At 35.8% G+C, this 21,878-nt stretch overlaps 2 protein-coding genes across 2 annotated transcripts; both read left to right on the top strand.

Moving 5' to 3' along the window:
- The first annotated feature begins 3,687 nt into the window (after positions 1-3,687).
- Positions 3,688-12,869, top strand: LOC146137380 (putative serine protease K12H4.7). Its single transcript, XM_083393548.1, has 9 exons — positions 3,688-3,932; positions 5,090-5,271; positions 6,295-6,431; positions 7,533-7,628; positions 8,540-8,780; positions 9,226-9,381; positions 10,375-10,609; positions 11,187-11,296; positions 12,386-12,869. Exons 1-9 carry the CDS (start codon positions 3,735-3,737, stop codon positions 12,573-12,575), a joined length of 1,545 nt encoding a protein of 514 aa, XP_083249674.1. The 5' UTR covers positions 3,688-3,734; the 3' UTR covers positions 12,576-12,869.
- Positions 12,870-17,095: 4,226 nt separating this feature from the next.
- On the top strand, positions 17,096-18,434 carry LOC146137379 (thyroxine 5-deiodinase-like). The gene is made up of 2 exons (XM_083393893.1): positions 17,096-17,221; positions 18,072-18,434. The coding sequence occupies exons 1-2, from the start codon at positions 17,096-17,098 to the stop codon at positions 18,432-18,434; spliced, it is 489 nt and encodes a 162-aa protein (XP_083250019.1).
- The last annotated feature ends 3,444 nt before the right edge of the window (positions 18,435-21,878 follow it).

Raw genomic sequence — 21,878 nt, 5'->3', positions numbered from 1 at the left:
ACAACTTCCTATTATTGTACAGTTGCTGAAAAATGTAAAACATTAATTATTTGTCTTTTATTTTTATTTCTGTAACCATGGTCTGCTGATTTGATAGAAACCCTGGCCCTATTGTATTTGACGTGCTCTTTCGCAACTTTAACCAATTGCCCTCAAATCCGCAACCAACAGCTATTGTTTCGAAACAATGCCCCGGTTGCTTCCCAGGGATTTTCCCGGATGCACAGGTCGTTTATCAGCAGGGAGTTTGTTTATTTACCTCAGCTGCGCTTCCAATATACTTAGAAAAGCCCGTCTGTAGTAAGTTAACTTCCGTGAGTTTGTTTTCTTTCTCTAGTTTAGATGTTCTTTAACTGGGACCCATGGACCCCTCAGGGGCACAAAAGTTTAAGTGGGTCCACGAAGACCTAATTGAAATATTAGTGTACTACTTTACAAATCAAACCTGAAGTTTTTTAAATAAACTAATTAAAAGGAAAAACTCCCATACTAGTGTATTGTTAGAAAAATCAAGTGGGGGTTTCAAATTAAACTAATTTAATGAAAAATGCTTTGGCGCAGTTCTTTTGAATTTATTAGGATTCAATTTCAGTTTCATATTTGTTTGACCGAAAATAGTCGTTTTTACTTATTTAATGGGCTAAATTTATGACGCAACCTCTAGAATACTCACCAGCGCTTACAGTATCCTTAGAATAGACGGCCCGTAGTTTAGGAGGTTCTGCGCACTTGTCTCTTTAGTATAGCGGTTTCCAAAGTATTTTAAGTACTTTTGTGTAGCGGATTCGTTGATTCTTTGTGGCAAATATTTCAGGTTGAATATTAAAATCTAAATTCAAGAAATAATTACCAAACTACCTATGTCAAGTAAAAATATTGAAACACTTTGAATAATGAATCGCATAGCAACATTTTAGTAAACTGATTCCTTTCTTTCAAACTAGTTCTTCTTTTTTGGTTAATTGTTTAGGACAATTATATTTTTTTCGCAATCCGAAAACTTCAAAAAACACAAGACATTAAAGTTCCAATTTAATTTTGATTAAGATGCCTTCTAATTGCTCAACGGCAGTTGTTCAAAATTAGGAGAAAACGTCAATTAAACCATATTCTTGCTTCAATTCTCTTTGTTTTGTGGGTAATTTGACCATACTGGAAAAATTAATGTCTGAATAATATATATATTTTGCAGATATTAATTTAATAGAATTGTTTGTTTTATAACCGTTTCCAGTTTCCCTTTTTGGGATTTCAAATTTCTGAATCTAGTGACGTTTTTTATCACTTCACCCTGATTTTGTCAAGTAGCTTTTTCGTAATTTTGTGCGAAAGTTCGTTTTTTTGTTTCAGTTCAGATATTCAGATGGTACGAATTGTGACAATCTTGAACCATTGGCTGTAATTAGTTTCCTGCTCAAAAGTTTTTGTACTTACAAAACATTTACAATCACAATATTTGATAGCTATGGACAAATACGCCAAAAAATAAAGCAACATATATATTAATTAGGGTTGTTCAAAAAAACTCTTTTTTGGTCAAATTTCAGTGGGGACCCCCTGGAATTGTTAGGTTGCGTCTAAAACCTCTACAAACCAAATCTGAGCATGTTTGGTTCAGTATTGACCGTGCTACGTCAATTTGAAAATTCAGATTTAGGCTAAATTTTGGAAAAAAATAATTTATCCTCCCCCAGAAAAAAACTTTTTCTACTTTTTTGCAATGCTTTGCAATTGAATAGCTATAAATAAACCTGTTTTACATTTTAAAAGTGAGTAGTCATTGTATAAATGTTTCATTTTGACAACATTTTAGCATAAATCTGAATTTTTAAATTGACGTAGCACGGTTAGAACTGAACTAAAAGTTCTCAGATTTGGTGTGTGAGTTTTAGACGCAACCTAACCAATTCCAGGGGGTCCCCACTAAAATTTGACAAGAAAATGTTTTTTTTTAACAACCCTAACATATATACTCCTTTTATAAAACAGCTTCTCTAGTTATTGTAATTGTTAACTAACGTTTCACCAATCTTTTCAAATCGCCTTTTTGAGGGTGAATGACATCGAACGTTCGTAATACAATAAATAAAATGATTAATGCATGGCAGAAACAGTTTATATACTCATATTGCATTGCAAAGCTATGAGAACGCAATTAGGAAGGTAATACATGATTTGTATGCTTAAAAAAAGTTGTCCAAGTCTAAAATACCAATTCTACGTAATGTACGACATAACACAGTTGTGTTTTTAAGAATTTAGCAAAATACAGTTTACGATAGAATAAGCGAAGACATCATAAATGCTTTATATTTAAAAAAAATGATGAATTATTATTGATTAAGTAGGCCATTCTTTAAGAATCCGTTGTGGGCATTTATCAGACCGTTGCATTCCCGAAAACACCATAAAAAATAGTCTCTACTTTCATAATTGTTATGCATAAAATGTGTTTTATTTGTCACTTATTTAAATTACTCGTTTCTCTTATTTTAACACCCCAAAGCCTTTTGTAAAATTTTCAGTTTTGTAAAAAAATTCTCGCTATGATGTCACACTCGACAGCACTTACAACATTGTTACGTCATTAGAGATTCGATATTTTTACTTTATCCGCACACTAATAAATGCAATCGTCCCTCATTAGGCGAAGGTAAACAATTCGTCGCTTTGTCGCTTCCTACTTTACGACCATTGTTCGCCACACAATCACGTGCAATATGACGTCACCACACCCAGTGTTGATTGGTACGAATTGTCGATTTTTCACAGTTAAGCTTTTTTTGGTTTGCTGAAAGCTGTTTTCTGTCATGTGAGTAGATTTTTATGACTCCAACAGCAGAAAGTTGGCATTTTCGTTTTTGTTTTGTGCGTTTAAAGTTGTTTACTGTGTTTTTGGCTGATTGTCATTAGGTTAAACGCATTAAAAGAAAATTTTAACTGTTTTATCGTTAATATCTTTATACTAAGCATATGTTTTTAGCTTATTGATTGTATTTCTGTTCAATTGCAATGTCGCTTAATCTTCTATGTTACTGTCGTTATAGTTACAACATTAATATAAGATGTTTAACTTATTCACGTGGTTAACGATTATTATGCGAATGCGGTGTACAAGACAATTTTGCTGTATATCATGTTTAACCAGTGTTATTGTAGATAAATTATAATTATTATTGGTGGTATTTGGATTGCTTTATACTATTGTCGCATTTACCATGCTTTTCACAACTTGTTTTTTTTTTCTTGCCATAACCGTGATTATTATTTAAACGTAATGCGCTATGAAAATCTATTGTGATTTTTCGTGTCCTAAAGTTTATTTTTATTTTATTGTAGAACGTGCTGGTTTATAGTTCGAATTTTTGCATAAAAATTAAAACTAGATTTATTTACATGTGATTCAATAGTGAACATTAAGCCGTGTGTTTGCTTACTTAATTGCCTCCTCTCATCCGTTTCATTTAATTTCTCGATTGCTAATCTTGTCCCAAATAATGTTATTCGGTGCCGTTCATTTTATTATCAATCACTAGAACACCACTAACCTAACTACATTGTATTGAATCAAGAATTTTTATTACAATCTATATAAGCGTTATTTTGCTTAAAAAAATCTTTTTTTCTTTTAAATCTGATGTTTCATTTTTTCAGCGTGTATAATTTGCCTTTTTGTATTCCAGAAACTAAGTTTGAAGTAAAAAAAGCTAAAAAAAAACAGTCGCAGCTTCAAAATGAGTGCGACTTGTTCAGTAGCGTTGCTGTGTGTGGCCTTACTGTGTCTCCAGCGCTGTCAAGGCCTGACTTTTCTGAATCAGGTTCGAATCAAGCAAATGCACGAACAAATGTTGAGCCAGGATCCCAAGCAAGATCACTGGATCGAACAGAGGCTTGATAATTTCCATTACACCGACTACAGAGTCTGGAACCAGGTAAACTTATATGAACGTACAGGGCATTTTAATGGCAGTGTTGGAATGACTTGAGTCAATTGCGGCTTGACTTAAGTGCACTTTTTACGTCACTTTACTGATTGCATCGTCATTTAGTTGCAGCAGTTGCGGCTTGCGTAGTGCACCACTTGCCTAGAACAGTTGGTTTAGGTTTTTATTAGCGTATTCTTGTCTTATGTTGTGTTATGTTTTTAGATACTGAAGATGCTTGATAGCGAAATATATTTATCTTTTTATTACATACAAACAAACAAACTGATTTTCGGTTTGCTAAGTTCTATACTTAGTTTAATCTTTATCATTGATGTGCAACCAGAATCGTTTGTTTTCACCATTCGGATTCAGGCAGATTTTGTTATTCGAAAGAATACTTTGATTATGACTTGACTTGAATTAAGTTTTTTAGACAAATGAATTGACTTGTCTTACATCTTTAGGACCAAATGACTTGAGTTAAAGTGCTTTCATTTACCATTATTTTTGTAAAATTGGTTTATTTATCTCAAGTTTTGCACGTACAACAGTTTGCTTGCTATATGTTGCGATTAAGCTATTGCTCGTAATCGGACGATTTTACCCATTTTAATAAAGTTTAACATTTAATTTTATGACAAGGACTTGATTTGGGATTGACAAGCTCTACTTATGACTTGACTTGTTATTTGTGGAAAAGGCCTGCAGACTTATTTTTTACAAATGACTAGACTGGGCCTGGGGCTCAAGTCATTTAGAAATGACCTTATTTACAACACTGTTAGGTGGTAATTGATGCTATTTTGTTGTTGGGGTAAACTGAGGTCGCTTTCTAAGGAAGAACAAATGTCCTTTGAGGCTATTTTCGGCAAATGAATTATTTTAATAAAATTTAAGTTATATTATTAAAATTTATGTTATTATGTCATATTGACCTTGTTAATTCTATTTTTAGTGGCAAATGCGTCTAGTTCTGAAATATTTGGTAGGGTTTTTTTTGTGACCCTCTGGCTACTAGAAAAAATTATTTTCAAACTGCAAACTTTTTAACTAAATCACAAAAGCAACGTTTGTTTCTGTTTTTTTATGTGAATAACAAAACAAAGTATTTTGATAAAATCTTAAACAAATCTCTAAATAAAACCAACTTTTTATCGCTGTAGCGCTACTTCATGTCCGACGCGTACGCCTCATCCGACGGTCCCGTGTTCCTCCAAATCGGAGGAGAGGGACCAGCGAATCCGATCTGGATGAGCGAAGGTCACTGGATCGTGATGGCAAAGCAGGTCAAGGCTTTGTGCTTTATGATCGAGCACAGATTCTACGGCAAAAGCCATCCAACAAGGTAAATAGGTTTTCGTGTGTTTAGATCATGGGTCACCATACTACGACCCGCGGGCCAGATCCAACCCCCTGGGTCAATTAATCCGGCCCGCAGCATATTTATATGAGGGGTCAGAAAACTAGCGCCAGCGGGCCATTTTTTAGTAACAATTTAGTAAGGCCCACTACAGTTGTTATTGCATAGTTATTTATATTTTTTTCTTTTAATATAATTAAGTTAATAAAGGTCGACCATTTTTTTGTACTGTAATTCCTAACAGTTATCTGGCCCGCGTTGTTCAGGCCTTACATTCATCCGCCCCTTTATGAGAAAAAATTTGAGAACCCCTGGTTTAGAGTCATGTGAAATATGTCCAATAGTCTGGAAAAAAATTGACCTCAAACGTTTCAATTTCATCATTTTTTTTTTGTTGATTATTATTTTTTGAGGATAATAATGACGTCATTTGGTTTCGGTTAGGATCGCGATGCTTTCCAATATTAGGTTTTATAGCTAAAATCTGATATAAAATATTTGTAGTCAATGTTTTGCTTATTTAAGCATAGTAATGACGTCATTTGGTATCGGATCGCGATACTTTGTGTCCACGATATCGGGTATCGGAATAAAATGTCAAGTATCGTACGTTCCTAACTTCCATTTATTCAACATTGCGCTGATTTTTACCACATTTTTTATCACGCTTAAGTTCTGTTTTTTTTTTTTTGCTTAATCACAAAAAACGTTGAGTTACAAAAACAGCACATTTTTAAACGAATCGAAACAAATTACCTCTGTTAGGGATGAACGATAATATGCTGCTATCGGTGCCGATCCGATACCAGGTTGATCTAGAAATTTTAGCGACGGTTTGCGATCTAATGCAGAGATAATTTTAGCTTAAAATACCAAATATTGGACATCCCTAATCTCAATGTGCTTAAAACAATTAATCAGTACACAAAAATGGTTATCGTTACGCAAAACCTTACACGAGGCAATTTTCTCGCGTTATCGTTACGTCACTTCTTGATGACGTTGCAGTGACGTCAGCGTGTCGAGCCTGGCCTTCTTGAGCAGCGAGCAAGCGCTTGCCGACGTTGCAAACTTCATCAGCAACATGACAGCAGTGCACAAGTTGCAGGGACGAAAGTGGTTCGTCTTTGGTGGATCTTATTCGGGTAAGCTATTTTTTTTTCAGTGTATGCTTGAAACGGTTGAATCTTTCTTGATAATAAATTGCAAAGCCAAAAAGGCCAATTAGATCGACAGCATCTTGATTGATCTACTCGACCTTTTTTTGGCTTTGTGTTACTGACGCAAAAACGGTGTGACGTGTCACATTACACCTCGTAGCAGGCTGTACTACACTCAACGTACCTTGAAGCGCAGGCCTCGTAGCATAATTGTTTTTGCGTCAGTAACACGCTTTTGCGAGCATGTGCCTGTGGATATGTTAGACGTCACCATTCTTATAGCCTTTTACTTGCGCTTGTGCTTTTACGTGCATTTTAATTGTTTTCATTTACACTTTGACCTGATGAAGCACGGTGGTGCGAAAGCTAGTCGAGAATCAAATACAATTTGTCTTTATACAGTGCCACCTGATTCCTCTATTTAGAATTAGACAAATACAGCCATATACAAAGATTACATAAATTATTATAGGTATTTCTGCCTTGATTTGCAATCCAACGCTTGAAAAGGTAAATTGAACTGTGGTTGGTGAACAATTGACAGTAACTACGCTTCTTGACGCTAAAGCAAATTTGACGTATACCTTAGAAAATTATCTTTGAACGTTTCAATTTATCAGTTTTGTTTGTTCGAGTATCCTAATGACGCTGTCGGTATTGGATCGGACTGGATCGCGATTTTTTTGTCCAAAATGTCAAGTATCGGACATAACAAGTTGAGATAGTACGTAACTGTTGTAAAGGATTTTTTCAGAAACTTTTTCACTTAAATTGGTCATCTACCGTTGGCCCGGCGATCGAAACGGATTTTCGTTTTTTTGTTTTATTATAAATTATAATGCATTAAACCTACGTGTTCCGAGAAAAATCCAAAAACTGATGTTAATGATAATAATCACTGATTGAAGCTAGCTAATTCAGTAAAGCTAAATCGAATTACTTGCAAGACAATTAATCCCTTTTTTTATTTATTATAATTTTATTCATTTATTTTTCCGATACAGCCCTAATTATATCAGAATTTTGTTTTCCGATATATTAAAAACAATTTAATTGGGTCTAACTCAGTTTTTTTTTTTATCACAGGTGCTTTGTCGATATGGGCTCGTCTTAAATATCCCCACCTAGTGGCAGGGGCGGTTTCAGCGAGTGCTCCTTTGCACGCGGTCGTCGACTTCACCGGTACGTTTGGACGTCATTTTGATTCAATTTAGTCTATAATGTTGGTCTATTATAGATCGCGTAAACTTATAGTAAGTATATTTCTACTTACTTAAAGATGGCCTTTACTGATCACTGAAGGTGGTATAACGTCATTTTTTTCTTGTCTAAAACGTTTTTGTGTGGGACATTTGTATCAACACTTTACTCACGCCAAAGTGGTAAAAATGTTAACCTTCTGGCAATGCGCACTTTAACTCTGGCCTCCAGTGGCAGCACCGGTTCTTTAAAGATTTGTTTATCTTGGTATGGCCCTAAATAACATTGTCCTGCTTGCCAAATGTGCAGGTTGACACGTTGGACTCCCATTCCCCTACAGGTTATTTGGAGGTGGCGGAGAACTCTGCACAAACTTGGTCGCGATTGTTGCATTATCTCAGAAATTTCATTTTGAGTGGGCTACAGACCAATTTAAAAAAGATAGATTTACTAAATTTAGTTTCATTTGTGCCGCTATACTTAATCTTATAGGAATAATGCGTTTTGAGTATTCCAGGCCTGATGTGCAGATTAACACGTTCGACTTCCACTCCCCTACAGTAGGGTTTTTTAGACTGGGGTCGATGGTCTCCTTAAGGGTCCGTGAACTAGTTTTAAGGGGCCATAAAGGCTTAATTGAAATATTAGTGTATATTTAAGAAGTAATTAATTAGTCATAGAAAACAGTTTAATTAAAGATAAAACGAAGTATTTAGACTCCATTTCACCTTCATATTTTTTGACCGAAATCAGCAGATTGCTGAAGTCAATTTGTATTGTGACGTCAATTTATGATGTCATTTTTTAATTTTTTTCCCAAATACGTCGTCAACGCAAGGCAAAAAAAAAATTAGGGGTCCGGTGAAAAAAGTTTAAGAACCCCTGCCCTACAGGTTATTTGGAGGTGGCTGAGAACTCTTTGCACAAACTCGGAAGCCCGACTTGCGCGGACAATTTGCGGAAAGCTGCGGACTCAGTTGCGGACAACCTCAGTTCCGACTACGGACGCGACCATCTCTTCATACGCTTCCGTCTTTGTAAGCGACTGGATCCCAACGGTTCGGACAACGCTTACTTCCAGGAGTCACTCGCTGGCAATGTGATGGGTGTTGTCCAGTACAACAGAGACAACAGGTAAGAGGAAGTATTATATAGGCTGAAAGTTTATTTTCGTGACATATCCTATATTTGCCAAAATTATTTCGTTTTTTTTGTTTTTTCTCGGAACGATTTTGTTTTTTACAAAAAGTTTAAAATCGTAGAACTTTCAATCTTTAGATGCAATTCTAGGGGGTTAGAAGTCTACCCTCTTTAGGTCTTCAATTGTGGGGTTGTTTTTTTCACGTTTTTTTGGCCAAAAGTTGCTTTTATCGTTAAGAAATTTAGTTTGTCTCGATCTTGATTAAGACGTTTCTCTACTAACGTGTATCATCTTCAGTTACTGACATTGGCACTAACTGGAGATTGTGAAAGTTCGTATCAAAACGTCATAATGATGTCGATATACCCGGCCTTTTTGGCTTTTCAATTCCTTATCAATACACAGTAATCTCTTCACCCAAGCGATTTTTCCCCTTAGAGCTTTCGAGGGTGGTACTGCACCCCTCACCATAAGCGACGTGTGTGCCATCATGGACAACAGTTCGATAGGAACGCCTATTGACAGGTACGCGGTGATCAACTCCATTCTTCTGGACGACGCAAAAGTCTTCTGCATGGATCCCAGTTATAACGAGTAAGCCGTGAAAATTGCCGCACTGATTTTTTAGTAAACAACAACGAGGTAAATTAACTGTCCCAATTTAAGTGTCGTCGTTAAATGCAAATTACCACACTTTGGATTTTAAGTAAACTATAGTGAGTTATAATAAGTCATTCGGATGCAGCGACATTAACATGGGTCACAGTACCAATTAATTGGTCGCTGAGCAAACTATTAGGATATTTAATAATATTCAGTTTTGCAGTAAGTAATTCTGTCTGATATACCTATTTGATATTACTTCGTGTCGAAGTGAATGCCAACACAACATAAGTGAGGGGCAATGCTTTCAACAGGGCTGCGTAGTCCGTTAAAAATATCCCTAGCCCTAGTCCCGGCTGCGTCTCTGCAGACTGTTTCTGAGCCATTTATATAACTAAAATAATTGAGCTATTTAGCAATCCACTGAGGGGTTGTCCTTTTGCTTTTCAGGGGTAGTTCAAGTAATGCTAAAACACCAGTGTAGGCATACATAAAATCAACCCGTCCAACATGGGTGTATTTTTGCAAGCGCGCCCCCGAAAAATTATTACCGAAGTGTCCGTAGTATCACAATGCGTTATGTGTCCAATCTGTTATTTGGTACCAAAGATAATACAGCCAAATTCATTACCGATAATTTGATACTAATATGGCTTGCAAAATAGGTTATACTTTATTTTGTTTTAAAGGTATATTTGCAAGTGTTAATTTCCTTAGTTGGGCATTAAGTGTATAATACCAGACATAGGGGTTCACGGAAACAAAAAGGTGAAAAATCCGCGAATTGCATTTATACCACATTCTATGGAACGCAATTGTCCCTCGTTCCTATTTATCAGGATTAAAACTGTTTTGGTAGCGCGTTTCAAACATACGATTTGCAGTTTTTCTAAAACTTTCCTTTACAAAGTCCTAATGAACCACAAAACGCTTCCGTTCAAATTCAAAACTCGCATTGGCCTCACTATGACGTCACAACCGCAGGTACATCAAAGAGCTCAGCGACACCAAGTGGTCATCTGGTGTGGGCGGGAGAGCGTGGGTTTACCAAACATGCGCCGAGTTCGGTTGGTATCAGACGACAGACTCGAAACACCAGCCCTTCCTCGGCTTTGACCTTCAGTTCTCCTTGGACCAGTGCAAGCGCGCCTTTGGCATCGAGCCAATCCGGGTCAGCGAGGCCGTGCGCAGATCCAATGAGATGTACGGAGGCCGACAGGTCAGGGTTTATTTTATCTTTAATAAATCTTTTAATTCATTTGCGTATTGAAAAGTCTTCAAAAAAAAACGCTTTTCAAATAAGTCTTTATTGATTTACTTATTAAAAACCCTATGTTGTTTTCACGTCTTGAAGTTTGTTTTGCCAGCTTAAGTTATGTGTTTAGAAACCGCCTTTGTAAAACCATTTTTTCAACGTTTTGTTATTTTGTGAACATGGTATTTCTAGTTTGGCGATTTTTTTTTCTAAAAACGTCTAGTTATCCACTTTTTGGTCTTCGAAAGGCTATAAATTGTCTTAGAAAAGTCTTTTTGGTATTATTTTGAATAATTATTATTATTTATACTGTGTTGTTTTCGAATTATACTTAAAAAAACGCCAATTCTGCGCTTTAAAAAGTTATACATTTTCTCCAAAAGTTTCCAGCTTAAGTTCAGTGTTTCGAAAATGTCCAGCTTAATAAGCTCTGTGTTTAGATAATTCGTTTCAAAACCATTTTTCAACCTTTTAGTATGACGTTGAATACATATTTAAAAAATGTCCTTGAAATTATTTCATAAAAATGTGTTACCGTTAGGTGGCGTACGAGGTGAGCAACGTGACGTTGTACAACGGTGGAATCGATCCGTGGTCTAATGTGTCTTACGTGGAGAAAAGCGAGCTGGGAGATAATAAGTTGAGATTCAGGTAAAACTTGTTCATTTTATGCTACATTTTTTTTGTTTTTTTAATTTTTCTTGGTTAATTTTATGTTTAGTTGAGTTTCAGGTAAGATTTGATCAATTGACGCTGCATTATTGTTTATTTTTTTAAAGTTGTGTATAGTTGAGGTTCAGGTCAGCAGAGGCTGCACAGTTACTCTAGGGACGTCCAATACATTTCATTGTGATAACGATACCTGAAATTTTGGAAAAAAAGTGTCGCGCTTTTGGTCCGATACTTAATGACGTTATTACTATGCTCACACAAGGAAATAAGTGAAATTAAAGTTTAGTTACCTCCAGTTATTTATCTACCTATATACTTTTCAAGGTTTAATCGCTGCTTTGGAACGCAAACCATGACTCTAATTTCTATATCAATTTGATATCGGTTCGGCACCTATATCCTAGTATCAGACGGCACTTAAAATAAAAAAAAAAAAAATTTGAAAAATTATTGTTATAAAAGTGTCGACCAATAATAATAATATTTTTTTTCATTTTTAAAAGCAGTGTAGTTGTCATGTTGCAGAATGATACTCAACATCCCTGTGTAAAAATGGTTTGACAGATTTTCCTCGGAAAATATTTTTCTAACGGTGTCGTCTGATACTAGAATGATGTCGATACCGGTTCGATAACAATCATTTACGGATCGTTTGGGAGCCGATGCGACTGCTTTCCTTAATTAATAGTTCAATTTTCCAATATAGTAAATATAAATTAAAATAATACTATAGGCTTTCTAACGCATAGTGGCCTAAATAACAACTTTGAACGTTCAATTTCACGCTTTTCAATAAATAATTGGTGTCATGTCAGATAGCCGAACTTGTTTAACTTCAAATGTCGGGTGTTACTTTTGTAACAAAATAGTAAATTAACGATATATTGGACAGCGGGGTAAAACCGATAATACCATTTGACATCGGGTATCGGCTCCGATCCTTTTTCTGCAGTTGTTGGTCACGCGAGACTATTAAAGTACAAACGTGTTTTTGCCGCTTTTAATGGAATATCAGAATGACGTTTTAAAACCAGTTAGTTACCACCTTTAAGTATTCGTTTTTCACAGGCCTTTCGTCGGCGATGTAATCAACATGGAAAAGGCGACGAGTTCCAAGGGTACTGGGATCGTATCCCTGCCGGTACCCGATCACGCCCATTGCGCGATTATGTACCCCGCTTCACCCAAGGACTCACCCATTCTCACCCAGGCGCGACTCACAGTTGAAAAGCAGATGAAAAACTGGCTCGGGTTGTAAAAAAATGTTTGTTTTTACATTTTACAATTGACCATACGGCGGATTTTGGCAAATTTCATCGAACTTACTGTACATAAAATATTAAGGCAGGCATGAATATTATTCTGCAAAACTATTATGTATTATAGAGAATTCATGCAATTTTTGGTTTATTACCTTAATCACGTTACCATCAGTGTTAAAAACTGATTTTCATGTGAAAAAACAACTTTTTAAAATACTTTTGTGAACAAAGTATTTGTGTACTATTTTGTTTAACATAGACAGGAAAAAATTCGACAAAGTACTTAGTTTCGTTTTCATTTTGTCTTGTATTTTTTGTTTTAAAAAGTTACGACTATTTATTGAAACAGGTAAAAATCTGAAACAGTTTACTAATAATTTCGATTAGAGTCCGAAAAAATTTTGATTTGTAGCAAAGCTTTTTTAAATTTCTTATATACCATAACTCATTTTTATTGAAAAACAAGTTTGTGCCAAATTGTTTGGAAATTGAAAAAATGTGTCTTTTTCTTGTGGCCAGTGTGTTTTATGCAGCATGGTTTTCCAAATGCGCAAATATTTTAAACTTTCATGTGCAATGAACCTTATTGTCATATATTATTGTATTGTTATGCAAACATTTACTAAAACCAGGTGATACTAAAGTCTTTTAGAACTTGTCAATGATGCATTGCTGGGGAAACGTCATTTCCATTTTCAATTCGCCATTCCATGATTTGTGACATCACGCCTAAATAAATCCCGACCATAATACGTAGAGCAACATAACACTGAAGTTTAATTTGATTTAAGAAATGATTTTCGCCGTGTAGTAAAAGCCTTCCAAATTATGGCCAACGGAGTAAATTTTGTCACGCCGAGCCATATTTTCCTGATGAAGAAATACTTGAGTTGAAATGTTTTGGGGGAGTTTAGTACTAAATTGACCTCAAAAATCCTGAAATTAATGCAAAAATTAAATTGAACCTCAATTTTATAAAGTTCACTACAAGTTTTTGTTAAAAGTCCTATTTATTTCCCTAATTTGTACCAAGGTAATAAAATTCAACACAAATTTTTCCATGCAGCCTACAACTGTCAAGCATTATACTTTATAAAATGCGCCTCTTTCTATAAGAAATTGTAGATCCTTAATATTGCTAATTTTCCAATCAAACATATCCACCAGTAAAGCATGTACAATAAGACTATAATAAACTGTTATTTTTAAAGTTATCTCATGAATAAACTGTTGTTTCACCGTATTTCAACTACTGTATATGTCATTTCATATTACTCTGATTTTTTCCTAAGATATTTTTATCGAGATTATTCGCCTTTTAAAAGTTTAACGAAAATAAAAATGCAATTTTCGCGTCAAACTCATCTTATAGTTATTTTGATTTAGCATAATAAATGCAGTTACACCAGAACTATCGCAGATTAACCTTATCTGATAAAAATGCAGTAAGTAACACTTGAGAACTGGTCTCGCAAGATTCTTAATTTAATGATTTAAAAAAAAACTTTTATTTGTTACAAATAGCAAGACCGAAGTAATTTCAATGACAATACTAAAGCCAATATATTCAATAAAATCTACATTTTGCTGTTTACAAACGTTTTGGCAATACCTCGTGCCATCATCAGTGTAAAAATACACTTGTATTTACCTTGCCGTTCTCTGCATTAAATACAATGGTTTTGCTATTATTGTTTTGTGGAATCGAAACTTTTGTATTTTTCTTTGTCTGCTATATTGTAATGATTTTAGTTTTTGAACTCACCACAAATTAAACCACCCGGCGGGACACTATAAGTGTTTAATTTTATCAGAGACAAAACGGTTTGGAATTGATATAAGGTCAGTAGAGTGTACAAAAATCGCATGGACCCGTGTATCACTAGTGTATAGCACTAACAATGCGTTTTTACGGGGTTATCACTAGGGTCATGCTTGTAGATCTTTCGCCAGGCAGCGTTGAATTAATATTTAGGCAAAATAAGCACGTGCTTAGGGCATCAAGAGTAAGTGGCACCGCCAAAAAATTTCCGTATTTACATTGGAAAAAAAATTTTACAAAAAAATGTTGTGTTAAATAAAAATAAAACATCACTTTATTTCAACCCAAGTAATTTGTCCAAAATACTTAACTCAAGTCAAGTCAAGTCATTTTTTCAAAAGACTTAAGTCAAGTCAAGTCAAGCCATTTTGCCCAAAAGACTTAAGTCAAGTCAAGTCATTTCTCCAAACGACTAAAGTCAAGTCATTTTTCAAAAGACTTCAGTCGAGTAAAGTCATTTGAAATCAGTGACTTAAGTGCACTTCAGTCAAGTCATTTATCCAAAAAACTTAACTCAAGTCAAGCCATTTGTCCAAAAAACTCAACTCATCTCAAGTCAAGCCATTTCGCCCAAAGGACTCAAATCAAGACGTTTGAAAACAGTAATTTTGGTACACTCGAGTGAAGTCATTGACTTAAGTGTTTACAACACTGCCTGAAAGGGTTATTCGGCGTTACCGCAGTTTTTGCAAACTTTGTTCGCGTCAAACCGTCAACTCGCAACAACAAACTCACGACCTGCTACCCCCGCGCTGACGGATTGCTTTCGACATCAGAAGCGATTAAACAAGGGAAACCAGCGCCGTCAAACGAGGTTGTCACAGTGACGAGGCAAGTTTGACCCGAACGCCTCTGCTACATTTCCTCACACATTTGAACCATCTCCGCCGAAGCGTTTCGCGCGAGCGGTTCGCCTAACTAACGCTGCAGTATGTGGCTTCAGTCTGAATAAACAGGACGGCTTGAAGCTTGGAGCGCGATTTTAAGGGGACTGGCAATTTTGCATTTTTTGGTTAACTTTGCTTAGACTTATTTATTCGTTTTTGTAACGGAATAAAGTAAACTTGCGTTATTTTGGCCTGATTTTTGGAATTTGGCGGTAATTAATGTTTGTTTCTTTCCAGGCATTTTAGCTCTTATGTTGTTCTTAAAAGTTCAAAGGACCTTAAAACGCAAAAGTTGTAAGGAAACGTTTCACTTTAAGTTTTGATTGCTTTTGTTTGGTATATGTGTTGCTTGGTTGAGATTCTAGGTCTAAAAAACGCGAATAACGTTGAATAATATAATCACATTTTTCGCCAAAAGTGTGATTGCTGGAAAGGTGTAGGCAATACAAAGACTGTGTAAAAATTCCAACTTTATATCGTCACAACTTTTGGAGATATTGCCCAAAACCAATTCCGGTGCGCCAAGTTCGCCCAGGTCACTTGTCGTGTAGTTTTCTACCTTTTGGCTTGGTAGACTTGTTTCATTGGCTGTTCTGTGGTTCCAAAGGTTAAATTTGGACGTAAAAAGGCGACTAATGTCAGCTAATACTCTGCCTCATGGCGTAGCGTAGAGTATTAACGCAGCGTGTGCGCGGTAAATATTTACGCACAAATCCTTTTAAATCGGCTAAATATCTGGTTTGTTTTTCAGTCCATATTATAAGCTGACCAATCTCATAACAGATTGTGGTAAAATGTTTTTATCCGAAAGCTGTTTCTCATTAGTTTGTATTTTCCGTGATTAACAATTTCGTCAAGTGTAGCTACAACTGTGCATCGAAAAAAAGGAAAGACAATTGGAAGTATATCTTACCTTGTGGTGATTCAGTCAGTAGAGACGGTAGCGGGAAAATCATATAGAGACCTGTTAATGTTGATTGGATTAATTCTTAGCTTAAAGTCTGTATTATATTCTTATGCACAGTTGAAAGTGTCGATATTAACTGGCTTTTGGGATTTTTAAAAGCTGCGCTGCAAAAACTAAAGACAGACGTTTTCTTGTTAGGGAAAGTGTTGTCTTAAGACAGATGTTAACACATGGGTTATACGTGCATAGCGAAACCGGAAATTAGGATACACTATCGTGGACGAATCGACAATCGCTCGTATGTACAACACCCTGGTCAAATTGAGCACAAACTATGGTTCTAGTATTTCAAAGAATATATAACGGTTTGTTGTATGTTAACCGTAAAGCGTATTTAGCTATTTAACAAGCCAGTCTTGATATATGTTTGTTTGTCGGATCGTAGTGAATTTTGAACTTTACTATCTGGACATTTTCCCTTTATTAAATAGCCCTGTACTAGAAACAGCAAGGGAGCAATTATGATTAGCAAAAAGGCCTATAGTAAACACTATTTGTTTTTCTAGCCTGCAATTGCTTGCACAAAATCATGGATTGGTCGTAAGATTTTGATTGGCCCCTTTTAAGGCTCCCGGTGTACTATGATATGTGGTCCTTTATTCTTGGTTAGTACGACTTCTGAAGTGCCAGATTATTTCTGTAGGCTACACAATAGTGTAGGAATGTTTTACTCACTATTGAAAAAAAAACTAAATTTTTAAAACTCGCCGTGAAAAAAAAAATATGTTATTGTTGCTGGTAATCAAAACTGTTTCACATTTTCACCTAGTTTCGTAAAATTGGTATTTAAATTTAACCTCTACGTATATTCGTTTTTTTTCTAAACAGCAGTTATTAACAATGCCAGTTTCTGTGGACAACTGTCCTGAAGCGGGCGAGGAAGCCCCCAACCTGAAACTGCTGGTGCTTGAAACCCAAGAGAAAAAACATTTGCTCGACTTTCAGAACGGGGAGCGCCCTCTTGTGGTTTACTTTGGGTCGTGCACATGACCCTTATTCATCGGTCACGTAAGACTTAGTTTAATTCAGTACTTTCGTTTTGTAAACATAATGTTTGCAGCATAATGGTTGGTTGTAGTTAGAACATCAAAGCCCATATTGAAGCAGATTTTGTGAACGACTTACTGTATTTTTTTGTGAAGACTTAGTTTAATTCAGTACTTTTATTTTGTAAACCAGTGTTTCTAATTTCACACTATGAAACGTTTTGCTTCTTTGAAATAGTGGCTGATAACTTTCCAATTTTTTTGAAAACAAATAATAGCCTACTTTACAGCATAACGGTCGGAGGTCGTAGTTAGTTCTAGTAAGAATATCAATACCCATACGAAGTAGGTAGCATTTTTGAAGGCTAAATGTAAAATTTGTAAACTTATTAATTACAATAATTAAATCAACACTCAATAAACCTTTCTTTTTTAAGAGAAAGACTGTTGTAAATCTGAATTTTGTTAATATTCCTCCTCAAAATTGGGTTACTCGTTTTTGATCGGTGACATCATCTGTATTGGTGTAAATTGAAAAGATTCCCTACGTAACCTATGAAATAGTCTAGACCAGGCTTGCCAGGTTGGCACTACTTTTTTCAATAGTTTTTATATTATATTTACCATTCGCCACTGGTTGCTTATATAGTATCAGGGCAAATGAAACCATTGGTTGTGATGTCTACACAGAAACTTTTATTATAACGCCGCAAATTGCGTCAAAACGTGAGAATGTTTTGCTTTTTTGAAGTCAAAATTTGCAATAAAACATAGTTGCGGATGAAAGGTATGGCCTTGTTCCGGGATGTTAAGCCAAACTTGTTTTGCAGTTGGCCGAATTCAAGGCGATCATTGAGCGTCGCAAGGCCGATGTCGACTTTGTGATGATTTACACGCAAGAGGCTCACCCTTACGCTGGCATCCTGTTCTCATGCTGTAAGTACACAATGTGCGTACATAGGAGCATTGAGGAACGACTGAACGCAGCCCTAGGCTTGCAAGAAGACGCCAAACTCGATATTCCATTCCTGGTCGACGATATGACCAACGAGGCTGACCGGGCCTTTTCTGCCTTGCCCGAGCGTTTGTTTGTCCTTGTCAACGGCAAGGTAATTTTCAAGGGAGCCCACGTGTCTTCTCAAAGCCCAAGTGAAATGGAGATGGCTTTGAAGGAGCAGCTCTCTGCAAAATAGAGTTTTTAAGCTGTTTCGATATTCTAAGAGTGTGTTTTTCAACCTATGGGTCGCGATCCAAAGTTAGGTGGCCGTTCAATTTGGTTGGGTCGCCGACTGATGTAGTTAAGGATTCATATAAAACTTCAAGGGTCAGTTGACCCACGTTTCTTGTAGTACACTAGTGCAGTCGCGAACGATTCGTTGATAGCAGGTAGTTCAGCCTCATAGATACTTTATGATGTCACAAGAGACATCAGCAAACACGCTATATTATCGAATAATAAAGCATAACTACAGACTAAAAATGTTTTAAACATAGTCCAATTCTAATGTTTAAAAACATTCGTTAACGACTAATGTTTAAAAAATTAAAGACTCTTCTTGTGGACCCTCTGAAACTGTAGTACGGACTCCAGTTGGTCCGCGGATCCAAGTTTGGGAACCGCTGCTGCTGTAGAGAGATAATATCGAAACTGATCCCCGATTAGTAGTATCGGTACTCGTCGTAGCGCTAAACAACTTAGAAAACATTAGAAAAAATAGAAAACATGACGTTTGGAGGTTAAAAAACTTATTTATCTTTATTGATGTTGGTATCGGATCGGATCGGCGGTATTTTGCCTAAAGCAGTGTTTCTCAACCTTTTTTCATTCGTGGTCCATTTACGTTGCAAAAAAAATTCTGTGGCCCAATAAATTTTTATGAAAGGAAAAACTGTAAAATAGGTTTAGAACAAAACACACCAGAACATATTTCAAAACAGATTATTTAACCAACCGTGCATTAATGAGATACTTGTGGCTGAACAATAAATTTACATTCCTTTTTAATTCCTTCCCAAGCCATTATTCCTGTAAAATTAAATATAGTGACACAAATGAAACTAAATCTAGCTTTTTTAAATTGGTCTGTCGCCCACCTCAAATGTTCTTATGGCCCACCAGTGAGCCAACTGGTTGAGAACCGCTGGCCTAAAATATCAGGTATCGGTATTGGAATAAAATCTAACATTCGAAGATCTTTCAAACGCGTGAGCTAATCCATTATTATTTTTTTTTGCCTACTAAAAAGCGCCCAAAATGCCACGAATTTTAACATTTTATGATGTACCTTGGCTTAAAGTTCTTGCTGTCAAGGTCTGATGCCATTTTGTTGAATTCGTTTTTGCATTTTGTTGCTCCAATTTGTGGCTCTATATGTTTGTCAAAACACTTCATTTTTGTGATTTCTGCGTTTTGCGTTTGTAATAAAAGTATGCACCTCATTGGTAGGGTTAAAAATTCTAAAGAAAGTGCCAAACTTAATAATAGGCCTATTGAATAAAGCAGTGCGAGACAGTTGGTTGTTGTCATTCAATGTGAAAGCCATGTCGTTTACGATTATTTTATGCTTTAATAAGTGTTTGTGTTTCAGGTTAGTGATTTAAAAAATCTGTAAGGTATATCTATTTTAAGTTAGAAAGAACTAGACTCGTGTACTTCCAGTAGCCTAGTGTTTTATTTTCGTTTATTTAATATGTTTTTTTTATACAAAGACGTTGGTCATGCAGCTATATAACTGGTTTATTATTGACCAAAGCCAACTTTCTAAAGTTTATTGTTTTTTTGTTGCTAGGTCCTTTAATTTCTTACAATCACTATTGCGGATTTTAGCGATGGGAGTAGTTTTCTATCTTACACCACTGCGTTCCTCACCTTAACGTCACAATACACGTGACAATAACCTGAACGGAACGTTATCGGCGTTTCGCGATTAATTCTACTTTATACGGCTTGTATATACTAGCAGCTTGAATAACCGTGTTACTTTCCGTGTGTACTGAGATTTGTGAATATATAGCCTACTCAACGAGCAATATCAACTGAGTGAAGTGACTCTGTTTAGAGTTCAAGAAGTTGAGGACAGGTATTTTAGCAGCCTGCTCTTTGGAGTCCGATTTAACAAGGAGCGTGTATATTTCAACAGGTGAGACATGACCACCGTGCTATCTGAACTCCACTAAATCGAAACTAAAACAAACCGTCGTAACATTTCAAAGTGCATACTGCCACGTCGCTTATAGATTTATTGTATATTCACATAATTTAGCATATTTCGCTTTCAATAAAAGAGCTTACAGCGCAGTAAAAACACGTGTTGCCACTAAGGCGTGCATTGTTGACTGTTGTGTTTTATCCAGCAGTAGCGTGACACTATATAGCACAAGAGCGACTGCGATGGGGATTAATTGAGTTGAAATGCCGGCTGGATTTGCCAGAACGGCCACGAAAGGAAATGAGTATCGAGGTGCTATATTTAACACTTTACCAGGCGAACACGCTATATTTACAAGCACAAACAGACATGCGCCGTTCCTCTCCAAACGTATTAGAGACCGTCGGCTCTCGCTTTAAGGGCCAGTGCCTAGTTACCCATCATAGACCCATAGCAACTACAACATTTTCTAAACGCTAAACGATAACTTTTAAAATACAAAATTAATTGTCGCTAGATGTCACACATGTGAAATGGCATACCGTGGCGTATACTTTTGCTTACTGTTCAATTTTGCGATAAAATTTATGCACAAATTGTGGTAATTACCACTTACAATCCCATTTTTTGGAAACCTAATGACTTGGAATATCACAATTAATCGCAAAAAGCCATGTTGTTACAAAGAACCCCAAGAATAATAAAATGTTTTGAAATTTCCGGTCTTAAATACGAATTGCGCCGCTGGTGTTTCAAACTTCGGTTTGTATTTGACGGCGCGTTGAGGTTCGTTATTATTCAAGTTTCATTAAATAAATAAGTGTTTGGCCTGTTTTAACATTAACTGAGTATTGCATTAAGATGTAAAGATTCATCAATAAGGTTTTACTATGTTTCGTGAAGTGTTATGCAGGTTTTATACCTTTCAGCATTTGAAGATAAAACGATCTCTTTTTAGTTTTTTACTTTATAAATGTTGCTCAATAAACTGTAGCAGTGTACAGCGAAAACTATAAATATTTGAACATTATTTGATTTTCTATAACTCAAGCAAGCCTACAGGATATTTACAAAATGTTCTAGAATCCTACCACTTTTTTACACAGTAACAAACAATAAAACGAGTTCTCAAAATTGAAATTGCTAAGAAGAAATAAAGCCGCTGGTCTAGAATAACACCACATATTCGTCTGGTGGTTTATGTTGCTAACAATATTTGGGCTAGGGTGCCAGTTAGTGATTAAATTTGGATGGGTAAAGTATTATTTTTGTGTTTAGTTGGTACTGTAAAAAAGCAACCCTAACACCAACCAGTGTATTTTTGCATGCCTGAGTATTCAAATGTATACTTTTGGATTGTGTGGCAATAAATAAAGATGTGACTAAACATTAAATGGCGCTGATCTAGAATCCTACCACATTATTAAAAAACACACAATATTTGAGTTAGGGTGTCGGTTAGTGTTTGAGTGTGGGTGGGTCAAGTAT

The sequence above is a fragment of the Ascidiella aspersa genome, chromosome 7, assembly GCF_963924565.1.
Source record: "Ascidiella aspersa chromosome 7, kaAscAspe10.2, whole genome shotgun sequence".
NCBI classification, from domain to species: Eukaryota; Metazoa; Chordata; class Ascidiacea; order Phlebobranchia; family Ascidiidae; genus Ascidiella; species Ascidiella aspersa.
The sequence above is the reverse complement of the archived record's forward strand: the minus strand, read 5'-3'. Positions and strand labels throughout refer to the sequence as shown.